We start from the raw sequence: 17,056 nt of genomic DNA on the forward strand, positions 1-17,056 counted from the left end.
TTCTCCCGTGTAATGTAGTTTGTGCTGCTTCGCATCCAACAAATCTCCTTTAAATTAACCCTACCAATAAAAAAAAGTGGCTACTGGTTTAACATGCTCCTCTTAACTATAAAACCGCCTCAGAAGCTCCAAATGACGTCTTATTGCTGGAAAATGCACCTGTCCATGTTGCGTCTTGCACACGCACACGTACACATATGTGCTTTGTATATGCACCACTTCAGAAGGAGCAGATTTTTTTAAAAGTTCATGCAGCTGGTGAGAATTGCTTTGGTTGATTCCGTTGCGAATAATCAAAGAAGTGCTAATGAACCTGGCATTCATTACAATCAGACCAAACCAGAGTTGTGTCTGATGTTCCGGTGCTCTCACCCAACCAGTTTCAGTCTCATAACAGTGTCATTGAAGCCTGCTGTTAAACATCTGCCCTATTAGAGTTAGACTTTAAGAGCGTTAACCTGATTTCCCCCTAATAAGGGACTTCAGAGCTTCAGGCTATCTTGCATGGGCCACACACAGACTTTATTCAGCATTTTATTGCTGCTTCCATTTTTCCCCTCTTGACTCTCCTAACAGAAAGTTTTTACAGTGGGTTTTTATAAGTAGACCAGCAGTGGCTCTAGAGTATTGGAGTTAGGGCTTTGATCACCCAAAACACATCTATTAGTTAGTTCACCAAACCTTTCCCACTGTAACAGGGTTAAGAGGAAAAAGTGACCGAATTAAGAGAGTTTACTTTCTCAGGTCGCTTTTAAAATGAGTGGCTCTGTGTTTCTTCTTGAACTCTCTGCTTTGTAGCATCATTATCTTTTGCTAGACAGCTGTCACCATATGTTGACATGCTCAAACATCTACCACTGTAGAGTATGAAATATATACATGTTTTTTCCTCTCACTTTAACTCAAGTCAAACGTTTCCCGTTTTTGGTCAGTTAGGAGTAATACAAATGTTTTTATTTGCTAAAATGGCCAAAATAATGAAAGATTTTTTTTTTCAAACAAATTATTTCCAAAGTTGGAAACTTACATGCATTTGTTTAGTATTTAGTAAAACATTTTGTAGGATCTGAGTCAAACATGGCTGCCCTTCTAGTTTTGCATGAATGTTGTCCCATTCCTCCTGGCAGAGCTGGAGTAACTTTGTAAGCCGCCTTCCCTACACACCTCTTTAGCTTTGAGATCTGGGCTTTGTGACTTTCTCTCCAAACCCTTGCCTTCGTTGTCCTTAAGCCACTTTTTAACCTGTTTGGTGGTATATTTCAGGTCATTATCCATGTGGAAGACCCATTTGTATCCAACCTGGGTCTTGTCTTGAGATGTTGGTTTAATTTTTCATCATAATGTTCTTTTGAAATGCAAGTAACCCACAGAGCACGATGCTGGCACCTCTATACTACACAGTTGAGAAGATGTTCTCAGGCTTTCAGGAATACTTCTTTTTCCTCCAAATACAGCGATGGCCATGGTATGATGGCATGGACATGGTTTATATTTGGGTAGAGCTGCTTTAAAACATGACCGTGACTCTTTCAGGCATCTGGAAATTGTGACCAAGGAAGAATTATGTTCTGTTCTTTTCCTGATATCTTTGATGTTTTCTGTTCATTTCTTATCCATGGTGTCACTCAAAGAAGCAGCGTGTTTAAACTGTGGCCTTAATATACTTCCACAGGTGTCTCTCAATTTAACTTAAATGTTGTGAATTAACATACAGTGGTAATTAAAAAAACATATTATCTCACTTTATTCTGCTATTAAATATTGGTGGTGATTATAATTATCCTAAAACATCAAAGTTTGCTCTGATTTAATCTCAGAATGAGGGATAAAAACATTGTTTTATACGCTGTATGTAAATAGTATTTATCAGGCCCACAACTTTCTTTGGGATTTTTTTCTTCTTAGCATTTTAATCTTCCAGTTTTTCTTCTCCACACCTCCTATAATCAACCCCTCTCTCTCTCTCATACACACACTCTAGCTCACAGACACACTCCTGTCTCCTCCCCCTAGGGGGCGTTGTGCAGTTGTGCAGTGCTAACGATCCAGGACTGTCACTCCTTCTGGGATGGATGAGCCGGCGGACCCGGCGCTCAGGAAGCCTCATTAGGATTCCTCTTTAATCCGTCTCTGACAGGATGGGCCCGGCAAACGGGAAGCCCCCTCATGCATGTACAATATAAGCGCACACAGCACATAGACAGCACCTGAACAGCTCACGTCTCTAATATGCTTCAGTCCGTGCACAATGAGAAGGCTCTATGATATGCTTAAAAATGCCCACACACACACACACACACACACACACACACACACTGTTATGCTAATGATGTCTTATTCTTCCTCCTACTAGGATCTTCCATCATCCTGGTGTCACTCCTTATAGAAATCCACTACAGATCATAAGAGCTTATTATGGGTGATTAGTTAATTTGAGGGAGGAATGCTGGGAGGTAGAAAGAGAAAGATCGTTCTCCTTCCCTACTCTCTTACTCTCTGCCTTACTCTCCTTAGTGAGATATATCGATCAGCACGTTGACTGTGGTATCAATAATCTCCTCTTTAGTCGTCCACAAACAGTGATCTGCACTAATGAACCTGCACAGTTGTCACATAGCTCTGTGTGTGTGTGTGTGTGTGTGTGTGTGTGTGTGTTCTTGTACATGTATTTGCATTTGCGAGGCTCACCCTGCAGAATCATGACTAGGAAACGAAACGGAAACGCAGCGCCTTGCAAAAGTATTCAAACACGTTGCCACTGCAAACATCCGTGTATTTTATTTGGATTGTGCATGATAGACGTGCTGCAGTGTAAAATAATGAGGGGGATGGCAAATAATGAAAGGTTAATGAAATGAAAATTACGAAATGTGTTCTGCACTCCACAGTTCTGGTCAAGAAAAACCCCCGAATGTTAAAAGAGAGCCTCGTTTAAAGCTTGCTGGGAGCCATAGGGACTTAGGAAACTTGTGGAAGAAGGTCCTCTGTACCGACGGGACCTGAATTTATCTGTTTTGGGTTACACTGTGTGGCAAAAAAAATTAACACTTAGCCAACAAATTCCCCTGCGCTCACCATTCCCCCCTGTTATACATGGTGGTGGCAGCATCATGCTGTGGGAAAGCTGGTATAGAGTGAATGAAAGATTGATGGAGCTATATTGAGGCCAGGCCTGAGGAGAAAACTCTAATCTCACAAAATCTTAGTGAAAAAGGTGAAAATGTGTTGGGAGTGTGAACTATTATTATTATTTTATTATTTTAGAAAACAGCTACAATCAGTTAAACATTCACACCCTCCTGTAATTAAGTTTCCTTTTTATTCATCAGAGCAGTTTTAAGAAGTTTAACCTAACTGGACTATGTAGGCTTGTGCCTAGTGTAACGCATAATATCTAACAGCAGTAAGACATGAAATCTATTACCTGAGCGGGCCGTATGTTTGTATGATTGGTGTCGGGGATGACCTTATGCTGAGCACATGTTAGCTGTGGCCTATAGGCAGCTGCTGCAGCGCCGGCTTCAGGCTTCATTATGTGGCCCTAATGACCTGCTGGCAGCCCGTCACTGACAAACACACCCAGATACGAACACTGGCATCATCATATACTTGATAACAGGACAGCCAATTAAAGAAGTGGATTGTGTGTGTGTGTGTGTGTGTGTGGAGGGGAGGGGGGTTTGGTGGGGGGAGGGGGGGCTGTTGATGGCAGTGAAAAACTGTATTTTCTTTCTGCACTAAAGCCTGTTGTTTTGTCTCTAGCAATGCCCTTTTAATTATTAACACTCACATTATTTCGTTTGCACTACTTGGAGGCCTTTCATTACAGCTTCATGGCACCCTAAAGAGAGCTTTAAGCTGTAAAAACTAAACAGCTTTTAAAAAGCATGACACGGGGAAATAAAATGTGATTTGGTCACGGCTGTGTATAGGAGTGGAAAGGATACCACTACACCGAAGTTTCTCATAGTTTCAGCACTAAATGTTTCCTTCATACGGTTTCTCCATTTTTAAGTCTTAATGAGGAGTCCGCAAAGGGGCCAGAGTGACATGGAGCATAGAGTAACTCAGTCCTGCCCCTTCCCCACCCGTTGCTGTGCACTGCTGGCCCAACGGCTAAAAGAAAGTCATTACACTTTTTCTTCACGTACAAGAAAGACACGTGTAGCCATCTGTGACAAACATCGTTGTCCATGGCACAGATTACATTATTGTAACGGTAATAATCAGATATTAGCTTTCAAGGTGTTTTTTGTTGTTAATACTGTAATACCATGAAAACCGGGGTACTTTGACTCCAGGTTATTCGACTAGAATCATATGAAGAACCATAAGTCACTAATTTTTATTCATCTTGAAATCTTTGAAAAAGACAAACAGGAAACACGTGAAGCCCGTTGTTTATTCATTTATTTTTTTTTATGTTTTTTTTTGTTTTTTTTTTAAGGCCAGCTTCAATTCTGAATTCAGCTGGCATGTTCAAGAGTTTTACCAAGGGGACATGCTGTAGTTACTTGCAATTATTTACAATGCAATCTGTTATTGGATATGTTTCTACAATGAGGTTGAAAGGTTGTTATCCAAGCAGTTCTTTATATTCCATGTGAAAAGTCTTGATGGAACTTGGATTAGTTACTCTACTGAAGGCTTCAGTGGCGTTTCTTTCAGCATGTTTGTATGTATAGTATTTTTGGGACAAAGGGCACCACAGCGCTACGCTGGGCTCACACTGACTGCAGTGCGGTTTATGGTCCTGATCCAGAGCGGATGCTCGACCATGCACGTTTGACACCTGGTCAGTAACAAGTGTTAGTTTTAGAGTTTTTTTCAAAAGGAAATAAATAAATAAAGTATGTTGAACATAACTTTTACAAATTAGATGTGCCTTTATTGGCCTTGCAGATTTTGAGCGATACGTTGCATGTTATATGTTTTAAATGCTTCCCTACTTGGAAGACATCAATCAAAAGTTTTGTTCAGGGACAGTCTCCTGGAAACCCGGTGACAGGTCGAGGAGACGAGTCCGCTCTTTGATTCGAATGTGTTAGAGGAGGGAGGGACCCAAAACAAGTAGGACATCGGCCTCCGAGGACCAGAAGGGACTGAAACATCAGCTTGAAGCCTCAGTTCTTATCATCCGAGACTACTGTTGGTTCCTCACACCCTGAGGGTCAAAGTCAATCACAGGAACATTTAGGCTACGTAGCCGTTGCATAAGAGGCTTTGGCTGGTTGGGCAAACCTGTGAAAAGGGGTTATTTCTGTTTTAAGGACCCCATGTGGGGGCAGGTGACGGGGTGGGTCGGATGGGATGGGATTGCCTCCTACAACATGGCATGCTTCTTAAGCCATCAGGCATGGGGAGGGACGCCTAATTGAACATGATAAAGTGTAAAGTTAATTACCCCTCATGCCTGTCACTGATACCCCCATGGGGGGGGGGGGGCCCGGCCCTCAGGCCCAGCTGTTTGTGTGTACGTGTCCTGAGTGATCTGTGTGAATGTGAGAGAGGACGGGTGACGAGACAAAAGGCAAGGGTTCCCAGGGGGGTTGTGCAATGGATGATGGCAACAATCGCCTTTTAAAGATAGCGCGGTCCCTCTGGTGCAGCGCTACTTAACACGTCTGCCTCACCACGAGCGTCGCATGCACATACAGAAGAGTACAAAGGTGCCATTTAAAAACTGTTAAAGGCAGTATGCCTTTTTTAATAGAAAGTATATTTGTTTTTAATCTGATTTGCTTCTCCTACTGATGATAATTCACCAAAATCAAAGGTGTGTGTTGGGTTTTTGTGTGAGGTTCCTTTGCAGCAACAAACTGTAAAAAGTGTAAAATGGGCTTCAAATATTTTCTGTTCGGGATAAATGGTGTAAAAAGGAAAGTAGAGCAAGATTTTTTTTTATTTGACATAAATATATGTGATTTTTTTTTTATTTTTATTTTATTATTATTATTAAAAACACACTGATGTATTAAAGTTCGGGGTTGCTGCTGTTTCTGGCTCACATTAGATAATCAGTTTTACAAAATAATTATTTTTTTAAGGCTTGAACCCTTTAATTAAGAGCATAAATTCTTTTATAATTGTCGTGTAACCTTTATTTATTTGTAAATGTCGTTTCTGTTACTGTTTTGAAAACCAACTTAGAAATCTTGAAATCTGAGACAGGAAAAGCTCCTCATTAAATTCTCACATAGATGTTCTGTTGATTTTTTTTTTTTTTTTTTTTCTGCCATTTTAAAATGTTTTTACATTAAACCATAATGTTTCCCTTTGACCGTTTTTCCACATGATACAAACGGTTGTAGAGTAAGGAATTTAACTTGCTGAATGTATATAAAATCTGTATCAATGTAATGTGTAGGTTTGGCTTGAATCATCATGTCCGCTGTTTTGAATTATTTGGAATTAGTTAAACTCCACTAAAGTAAGATGATGGCGTTTTTGTTCAGGTGTTGGGGCTGCCAGCACGGCCAAACTGACCTTCATGGTCGGCGGACTGGAGGAGGAATTCAAGGCCGCAGAGGAACTGTTCACCTGCATGGGCGCTAACGTTGTGTACTGTGGACAAGTTGGCTCAGGACAGGTAGAGCCAATCGCTCATAAACTCAGTCACAGACATGCCTGATATTGGAAATGCATAATGTGGATATTTTTAGAGGAGGGATTGTTGATCAGTGCGTAGATGAGCATAAATGAAAGGGATCAGAAATGCTTCCTTACTGATTCGGCTATCCAGTTTTAGTCCGTCTTAACTTGCTTTAAAATGTCCTCCATTCCTCATTAATATGTCTTTTAAATAAACAGTAATTGTGTAGGTGAAGTTGCGCAAGCCTCATTAATGTTTATTTTTTCCACCGTGCAGGCGGCGAAGCTCTGCAACAACATGCTGCTGGCCATCGGGATGATCGGGACTGCGGAGACCATGAACCTTGGCATCAGGTACCCGACGCTAATGCTCTGCTAACCTGCTAGAACCAATGTTATTTGTCACCCACTTTGTAGAGAGAGGTGCCTGTAAACGAAAACAGAGGGGCGCATTTCTGACGACTTGGCATTGGCCGGTGATAATTTGTGCGTAACAATACCACAGTTATACTGAATCATGGCGTTAGCATGTCTGGTAAGTACACAGGCTAATTGGTAGCTGCAGATAACCTCAGCTAAATCCTGGATTATGAGCAAACAATCAGAGGCAGTTGCCCTAAATGAACATTTAATATAAAAACAATTTACTTCGATGCAGATTTGGAAATGTGTCTCAGTGTGTTAGTGTAGTTTATGGAAGTGCAAAGGGGTCAACCCCTCCCCAAGTTGGAGCAGCACGTTTGTGTTCGAGCAAGACGAATGAGGGGGCGGAGCCGCAGTCTGATTTACATCTGCTGATGGAGCGTTTGCTTGGATCCCGCCACACCCCTGCCTCTGACCACCACCTAGAAATCCCACAAGTACTCACGCCTCAATCTGAGAGAGGGGTACGTCTGCAGGCTGTAAGCTGGAGGTTCGAAATTTTAGCCGTTTTGCACGCGCAAACATCAATGGGTTTGTTCAATTGGCCCTGTTTTCCCTTCCGTTTTTTCTGTTTTCACCCTTTTTCCTATCTCTTGGCTGTACGCATAGTTTTAGAAATTGTAGTCACATTTGTAATTCAGGTATGAGGAGTGGAAACCCAGTGGATTTTTGAACTGAAACGGAAAGTCACTATTTGATGCAAGCATTGTCTTTCCTGGGAGACTTTTTGCTGACGGCCCTTCCATCCACATAACATGTAGTTCCGGGGCAGTGGTGTGCAGCTTCTCGGCAATAACACTATAAGGGAAATGCTGATAAGTATTACTAAATACCTGTTAAAATCAGATGAGAAAAACATAAAATTTTCCAGATGTAGTCAGTACAAACGGCCATGGTAACGTGGTCATCCAATCATCCAAAGATACACTGCAAAAAGAGAACTAAAAATAAGTAAAATTTTCTTGAAATGAATGTATTTGCCCTTGATTTGAGCAGGTAAATAAGATTACTTGCCAATTGAATGAGTATTTTTACCCTTAAAATAAGATAATTAGAAATCCTGCACTTGAAATAAGGTGATGGAGATGAATTGTTCCTATTTTAAGTGCAAAAATCTTATTCCATTGGCAAATAGTCCTATTTATCTGCTCAAATCAAGGAAAAATACTTTAATTTGAAGAAAAAAAATCTTATTTTTAGGTCTATTTTTGCAGTGTAGGCCAAGTCTTCCCTCATGTTGTGTTATGTGTAAATATTACATAGAGGAAACGGTAATATATTAAAATATATAGGGAAAAACTATATATATATATATATATATATATATATATATATATATATATATATATATATATATATATATATATATATATATAGACTGTTTTCTCTGCTTACTGTTGCGCTATTATGTGTTTTTATGGCTTTTCCATTGTAAAACTGTGTGCATCCAGTTTTGCACATGTGTGAGTGTAAATGAATTGCTCTTTGCTCAGTGCAGCTGTGTTAGTGCGCCTGATTTATCTGCGCTGAGACAGAGGAAGAAAATTGGCATGAGCAGCTTCACATAAATCCCTTCTCCAGGCTTCTGAAATATGGAGGCATTAAGCGAACAACACAGATTTACACATTGCCACTCTGTCTTGGAAACACGCACACCACATAGACGCTGATTTATTTCCCAACACGTCTCCTACTCGTACAAGTTCGCAGCGTACATATCATTATGTGTTACTTTGAAGGGGAAAAAAAATACTTTTTTTCTACTCCGTCCCATCGCTTTGATTGTGAATTATCTTTGTTTTGATGAAAGACGAACCCATGTGCAAGCTGGATGGGATGAGCGTGCACACATTGTGTGTCCGTCTGTTGCTCTGTTTCTCCCTCTTTCTTATTCCACCTTCTCCGGGGCTTTATTAGAGGGCTTAACAAAGTCTGTCATCATTTAGGGAGAACTCACAGTATGTAAATCTCCCATGCTGCATTGCGGCCCTGCCTCCTAGGCAGGGAAGAAGCTCTCATTGACGTGTGTGTTCCGACACACACCAATACAGTCCAGCGCGAAGCAGAATGAGCGCTCGCAGCTAATTTACAGGACAATGGCAATAACATTTTGTCATGCTGGACTCGGGCCTGGTAGAGCAGCCCTTTTCTTAATATGCGTTTGTGTGTACGTTCGTAGCTACTCTTGCTAAAACATGCACACGCAAATACGCTCACGCGCACGGTTCGTTCCTTGGAGTTAATTTGTTGATCTCAGATGGAAGCTCTGGCCGCCTCCAGCAGAGCGTAACCTGCTCGTAGTGCAAGGAATGGTGGCGCATGACAATTGTGAGCACACACACACAGCCGTACGTTCCCAAATATGCATCGAGGACATGTTTTTTGGCATTCATTTCTTTTTTTAGTTCTAATTTTATCACATCTCACTCTTTTTTTTTTCTGTACATATTCAATCCACTTACTATAAAGCAAAAAAATTTTTTTATCTTAAAGCCTCATATGTGTTTTGTTATGTTTTAATGTGAGAGAACTACACTATGTGGAGCATAATTGGGCAGTGAAAGGAAAACGAAAATGTGCTTGCACTCAATAACACATGTATGTGTCTGTGTGTCTATATATATATATATATATATATATATATATATATATATATATATATATATATATATATATAGAGAGAGAGAGATAGATAGATAAGATATAATATTTAGCTGTCTCCCCTACATGGCTTTTGGCAAACTTTATATGGGATTCCAATGACTATCTTTTAAATATGGTATGATTTTCTTCTTACTACACTCCCATGAAGGCCAGATTGATGGACAACACAAATCCTTTAAAAAAATGTTCCGTTTGTGTTTTCATAACAAAATTAATTGTTTTGTTTTCTTGTCTCAAATTGTGTTTTCAAGAACCTCTGAGTGTAGAATCATCTTAAGTATAAATGAGACTATGAAATAAACCTTTAGTGAATCTCCAAATGAGGCCAGCTTTAGCATTGTTGGAGGCTCAGGTTTAGCCAGTCGTATCTTGCCTGTTTAATTCTTCTACAGAGAAACCAAAATGCTGCCATGTTTACGATTTAAATATTTTGGGTCCTTCCTTTGTTCTTTTTAAAACACGCAGTTTGAGAAAAGATTCTCATCACAGTCGGCCAGTCAAGTTTTTTTTTTTTTTTTTCTCATTTCAAAATAAGATTATCGAACATGGATATGACAGGATGTCATGTGTAAACCTTCATATAAAAACTCGTCACCACACAAAGTCACAGGCCCAAGGCTCCTTAAAAGCAGTTTGCAAAACAGACTTAACTTCACATATAAATACTACTGAGATGAGGATCTTTGCAGCTCCTCCAAAGTCACCATCAGCCTCTCTGAATAATCTCTGTGCGCGGCCTGTCACTTCAGGTGGAAGGTCGTGTCTGGGCCGGTCCACAGGCTTGACATCCCCTCTACAGTTTTGGACCATGGATTGAACATTGCTTTGTGAAATGTTCAAAGCTTGGGAAATGGCTAACATTGCTTTAAATGAGTCCATAGCTTCACCCCCGACCTGTATGGTGTGTTATTATCTTTTATGCCACTAATTATTCACAAAAGCTGTGTTTATACTGAAATTAAAATACATTACATGAAATTACACACCAATAAAACGTATTTACCAATTAGATGACCTCTGGAAGCCATTGCACTTGATTTTATTTAGAACCCTCAGTGTTAGGCGACCTGAATGAGGCACGTTTTACATTTTCATTTGATTTTAAAAAAAAAAAAAGTCAAATTTTTCTACCAGTTTACAGTTTTGCACTAAATTGTGATCATCTATTAGGTAAAAAAGACTTAAAATAAACTATACAACTCTGCAGTTTGGGGTTGTAACACTGGATGGGAGCTACGGATGACGATCTAAATAAGCATCTGTGATTTTTAATGCCTGTAATGTACCATAGATACAGGAAGTCTTTGATGCAAAAGACTGTTTTTTTTTTTTTTATCTAGAAGACGTCAAAGCATATAAGCATTTCTATTTGTGCACGATAAACTTTATATGAATAGAGAAGACAAGCACCAAGGCAGCTCTTCTCCAATGAGCTGCTGAGAGATGGTGAGCATATGCTACGATAAAGATTAAACATCAGCAGTAAACACGCTTATTGTCTCTATAAGTGGGATAGTAAACGTTTGTCTGTGTGTTTGTGCTCGTTAGCTCTTTAATGAAATAATAAATGGGGGAGCGGGCCGGGCTTCCTCTCGCGCGGCACCAAACGAGGACGAGGAGCTAATCATGATGAAACAGACACTTAATATCGCTGCTGCAAATGAACTCCACCTGCCAGCGCTCCCTGCACATAAACGCATAAACACCCTCCCCTCCTATTTCCATCTGTAGCTCCATCTCCTCTTTTTTTTTTTTTTTTTTTTCCTTTCTAATCTGCAGCAACATTACAAGGCAGCACGGTCGCGTCTGTTTATCCATGTCGATCTTGTTAAAGCGTGACATGTCCTCTTCTCCACGCAAATTACCGCAGGCGAAGAGCAACACTACCGCGTCGGCTAATAACCACAGCTGAGTGTTTGTGTGTGTGTGTGTGTGTATGTGTGTGTGAAAGGAGCTAGAGAGAGGGGGGGGACATCATTGATTTATCGTTAACAGAGGACAACAGCTCCCCGTCAGCCTCTCCGGTCGCCGTAACAAACGATCCATGCGCTCGGACCCGCTTTATTGTAGCTCAGCCAGTAACCTTTTCAGCTGCTGACCCAGAACGCAGGGTGGGGCCGCCTGCTTGTGTGTGTGTGTGTGTGTGTGTGTGTGTGTGTGTGTGTGTGTGTGTGTGTGTGTATAAGTGGAGAGCTGAACTGAGGTGGGAGACTTCGATGTCAAACATATGTCCCCAAGAGTCCGTAGACGGGGAGGTGTCAACTCTGATGGTGAGGGGGGGAGGAAGAGCAGAGGAGAAGCAGGACGGCGAGGCATTTTGTTGAGGCGTGCAGTAAAAAAAAAAGCTGTGTGACATTGCCTTTTACATCACAGGCACTGATGCCACATTTCCAAAACTAGCGGTTAATAAAAAAAAAAAAAAATAAAAAATTAGAGAGTCTGGGAGAGCACATAAGCAATGAAGGGGAGGCGAGAGACACAAAGGGACTAAATCCAATCCCTTTTCCTAATTAGTTACTAGACAGATAATAAAACTGCGGTAATGGCAGAATGAAAGCCAGGTGGAAAAAGGGAGGGAGGGTTGCTGGCTTTAAGGACCTATGATGGTTTAATCGTCATATTGAGAGCAGAATGGAGTTACGGGCCTGTAAGTAACAATAAACTAAAGCAGCTAGGACTTGATGTGGCCAACTTTACAGTGGCCTTTTAAATCAGTAATTTACAAAAGCTGTACTCCACGGGCAAACCGACCGCCCGAAACAGGCGCTACGGTTACACCCTGGCTGCTGTAATGGTTGGCACTTCATTCTCTCTCCTCTTTCTTTTCCTAGGTTTGGTCCCTTTCTTTGTCTCGTTAGCTTTTTGCCGCTCGTTCTCATAGCCCAGAGATTTGCCCTCATGCATGCAAAAAAAAGTGCGTTGTTGCACACTGGGCCGCAGAGCGAACGGTTCGCCCTTGTGATGTGACGGCAGGGTTTACGGCTCCCCTGTGCTGCTTAAAACCACTTCTCCTCCTCCACTTTCTTGGAAAAAAAAGGGATAATGAAAGATGGTTCTGATGGTGGACATCAATACTGCATTAGCCAGCATTACAAAGGCTTCAGCTATTAACACTGAGGAATGGTCAGAGCCGGGCTTAAGGTTCAGCTGGGGTCACTGGAATCACCAGAAGACCAATTTTTGCTCTCTTTGCTTCTTGTAGCCTTGAATATGATCCCTTTGGCTGTTTATCTCAAGCTCATTCTTTCTAAACAAACTCTAGTCCAATTTTAGCTTATACTGATTCGGCCAAAGCTTAAAACTAAAAGGTATACATGATCATAATATGCATTACTTAACTGTAACAATGGATGTAATATTTTTTTTTCCCATTTTGCAAGCAGGTTTTCTATGATCCATATTGTGGCATTACATTTAAGGTTTATAAGGATCCTCCAGAATTTTTAGGCAAGGCTTTGGTAGGAGGTTGTAAGCAATGAATATCTTAATTTTAGTGTATAACTCTCATATGGTAATAATTTAGCACAAATCCAAATTTATTGGTCTTGCAGGCTGTTCTTTGACTGTCTCAGAGCAACTCCATTCTCAAAAACAGTGGTTAAAAATTTTACAAACCTTTTTAAACTTTTTTTTTCACAATAGGCAGCTATTTATAGACAAGCCCTTTGCTATTATTAACAAAGGAAATGGAGGTCAGAGGCAATGTGCCACCAAGGATCTTCCTGTGTGAAACTTTGACTTAAGAGCAGAACCGAGTTAATTCTTTTAAGACTTTAAAAAGCCGCTCTGGTCTTGGCCATCAATTATCTATAACCGTCTAACGGTTAACGGTTAAAAATTCTCCTCTCTTTTAAAGCAATTTTAGGAGTCAAATAACCTAAACTCCAAAGACGTTCATGATTGCTGTTTTATCCGTCCTGTTTTAGACTGGGTTTGGACCCCAAGCTGCTCGCAAAGATCCTCAACATGTCATCGGGTCGTTGCTGGTCCAGCGACACGTACAACCCCGTCCCCGGAGTAATGGAGGGTGTCCCCTCAGCCAACAACTACCAGGGTGGATATGGAACCACTCTAATGGGAAAGGTATTTGCTTTTTGTTCCTTTCTTTTTTTGTTTGATGCAACTGCATCAAATTATTATTTATATTTCCATGTTGGATGTTTAAAGGATTTTGAGCGCCATTGAGAAAATCCCATTTTTATTGTTAGACTAAACTTGGTGAATTGACCTTCAGCTAAGGTGTAGCTAAACGGGCTTGTAATGGTTAAAAGCAGCAGGTTTGGTACTTGGTACTGACCTCCAGCCCACATCACCATTCTGTCAGCCACTGTTCCTCTCAGGGGGCTTCAGATTAGACAGACCCCAAAGTCTGAATATCTCAGTTCATTGATGCCAAAGAGGAAGGTAGCACACATCCTTTGGCCCAATTGGGACTACTGTTGGTTTTGACTCTCCGATGGTACGATTTGAATTCTCCAGATATCTAGGTGAGGACCAGCAGGCTCCCTTTCCTCCCTCAGATGTCACCTATCTTCTACAAACCAGAGACCGGGACCAAACGACACTTAAAGTTTATCAAATGCAGTGTCTCCATTAGATTCTTGAAATTTGTCTGTCCCAGCTGTGGCGTAATGCCAGCAGTGACTAACTATTGTTCAACAAGTTCAGAAATGCAGGTTGTGGTGGTTTAATCGTCTGCAGCACAAATGCTAATCAACTACTGCATTGACGACGTAATGCACCTACAAAAATGCAACCTGGTCGCAAACTGGCGTCCTAACATCTCAACCTCATTTAAGGACAGTCCAATGCCATGGCCTGTAAAGTGTGGAAAAGTAACATCAGCATCCAACTTCCAGATAACGTTAATAACTAATATATTCATCTGCTAAAGGTGCTAACTGCCTTTTCTTTTTACATATAGTAAACTCCCCTGTTGTTTTGTGTCAACATGGGTCTACCTATTTATTTCTTCACTGTTCTGCCTTTGCATTATATACTTTGTACACCACTTTGAATTGTCTTGTTACTGAAAAGTGCTATATAAATAAACTTGCTTTGCCTTTAAACAATTCTACTCATACTGAAATAAAGACATTTTAAGATGAACACCATATTTTTACATTCATTGATATTTGCCCTGGGGCAGACTGACAAACGGGGCTGCCATACAATCGGCTCCACCGGGCCCCTATGACCGCCAGCAGCAGCAGGCAAAGCGGGTGAAGGGTCTTGCCCAAGGACATAGGACCACTTACAGGATGAACTCCTAGCATCTACGCCTCTGTTGCCCCTATAAAAATAAATATATTATTTTATATCACTATATATTTAGTATGTTTCTTCAGAGACGTCTCTTTAGATTCAGATATCTTCTTTTGTGGTTCACTTCTTATTTATTTGCAAGTTCAATTTCTGTTCAAGTTGGGGAATTTTTTTTTCTTCAAGAGACCTACTTAGATTTGGAGTTCCTCAAAGACCCCTGTTGGTGCCATTTTAATTTACTACACACTTTCCTTGTGTAATGCTTTTATTTTAATACATTATTCCATTCAAATGTTATGCAGATGATTGACAGATTTATAAATCCTTTAGTCATTATGACCCATCCTAAATTGAGTTAATTGCTGGATGGCTACAAACTGTCTCGATGTAAGTGTGTCCTGTTTTAAAGCCGTTATCAGTAATCCTTCTGACTCTGTTTCTCTTTTCAAATTTACAGGATCTTGGTTTAGCCCAGAACACGGCCACCAACACAAAGTCACCCATCCCTCTCGGCTCCCTTGCCCACCAGATCTACCGTGTCATGTGCTCTCGCGGCTACGCCAACAAGGACTTTTCATCGGTCTTCCAGTTTCTGCGCGAGGAGGAAGCACAGTGAACATGGAGGCTTAGCATAGATAGACTGTTACCCAGACCTCAGAACCAAACACCCGAGTGTCCCTTATCCCAGTGTTCTCAGGCGAGGCTAAGGCCTTGGTTTAAGGAAAAAGATCTTCAGGCCAAATAACAGTGTTGACACCTCTCCTCTTGTTGTAAACTGCCTTTCCTGTAAAACTGATTTAAAAAAAACAACAATATCTACCAAAAAATAATCTTGAGCTTTACGAAAAAATGTGTGTACAGGAGCTGCGGATTTACACGTAACTATGCAACTTGTGTCATTTCCTGGATGAGTGATAAGTGGAAATTGCATGAATGGTAAAGATCCAGCATGTTTGTGTTAGATGTGTGCTACATGTCTGTTACCTGTATGACCTGAGCCTGACCCTGCAATGATGTGGACAGGGGGGGGAAAAAAAACAAAACGGTAAACTTAGAGCTGATAATAGAAATGCAGTTGAAGACACGAAAACACTTTGCAGAGGTTATGATTCTGCAGACACCCATATTATGCCAAAGTTGCCCAGACCCGAGGCTCCAAGTTTACTGACGTTCAATCACATTTCTTCACGATTTAGAAGGAAATAGAACTTTATACCTACATTTATCTATTGGTTTACATTATGAACACACTACACAATAGTTTCAGTTCATTTTCAATTATGCTGTGAGATGAATCCCTGGATAGTTTTGCACTGTGTTTCATTGCAGTGCGACATTTCTGGGTCCTTTTGATACTGTTACAGAATCCATTTGAACTTAATTATTTTCTTCACTGTCTACATCTGATCATTGAGCCACCAGAGTATTAAACATTTGTCAACATTTTCAACGAAATCTTCTCACTGTCTAGCACTTTCTTCAGCCCAGTCGATCTTCACCCTGCGTCTCCCTTTTTGTCTGCTACATCTGTGTAACATTTCAGTGAGGAGTGGTTTCTCCGTGCTGTGAAAATTTGTACATAATTTATATTTCTTATTGCTGTGCAGCATTGAAGAGAAGTATTGACCGTCACTGTTTTTCTCAGTAAAATTCCATAATGGTTTCTATAGTTTGTCTTTAATCTGTGAAACCACATTTCAGTCACACTGCGGCAGAGAAATAAAGATATTTTGTGTATTTGATATTTTTGTAACAATGTATTTTGTGTATAGTAGTTCCTGGACCTCTACTATATAATCATCATGAGACTTACATTACATGTTAGAATTGTTGTCATACATCAATAAAACTACAAAAAATGTTTCATCTTTTTGGAATTAATTCTAATGAAATATTTTGCTTTTGGACTGTTTTATTAAAAACAAAGTGAGGAACAGCAAAGACATAGTTAACAACAAACTTAATCATAACAAAAATCATTGATTTTGTTATGCGTAGTCTTTGGGGGGGGGGAAAGCCTTTGCTTAACAAACTTGTTTTTATGGATACTTATAAACCAAAAATAGTTTTTGTTTTTTTTATGTAGCAAAGGTTGATTTCAACACACAGCATG

At 40.4% G+C, this 17,056-nt stretch overlaps 1 protein-coding gene across 1 annotated transcript in view; it reads left to right on the forward strand.

Moving 5' to 3' along the window:
• The window catches only part of hibadha (3-hydroxyisobutyrate dehydrogenase a), a 32,492-nt gene extending 15,807 nt beyond the window's left edge, over nt 1–16,685 (forward strand). Inside the window, exons 5-8 of the mRNA XM_012874247.3 lie at nt 6,456–6,589; nt 6,869–6,945; nt 13,605–13,761; nt 15,401–16,685. Of these exons, the coding sequence (XP_012729701.2) occupies nt 6,456–6,589; nt 6,869–6,945; nt 13,605–13,761; nt 15,401–15,559 (527 nt within the window). The 3' untranslated portion in view covers nt 15,560–16,685. The remainder of the gene's footprint in view (nt 1–6,455; nt 6,590–6,868; nt 6,946–13,604; nt 13,762–15,400) is intronic.
• Nucleotides 16,686–17,056: the final 371 nt, after the last annotated feature.

Source organism: Fundulus heteroclitus, chromosome 13 (genome assembly GCF_011125445.2).
Source record: "Fundulus heteroclitus isolate FHET01 chromosome 13, MU-UCD_Fhet_4.1, whole genome shotgun sequence".
Classification (NCBI taxonomy): domain Eukaryota; kingdom Metazoa; phylum Chordata; class Actinopteri; order Cyprinodontiformes; family Fundulidae; genus Fundulus; species Fundulus heteroclitus.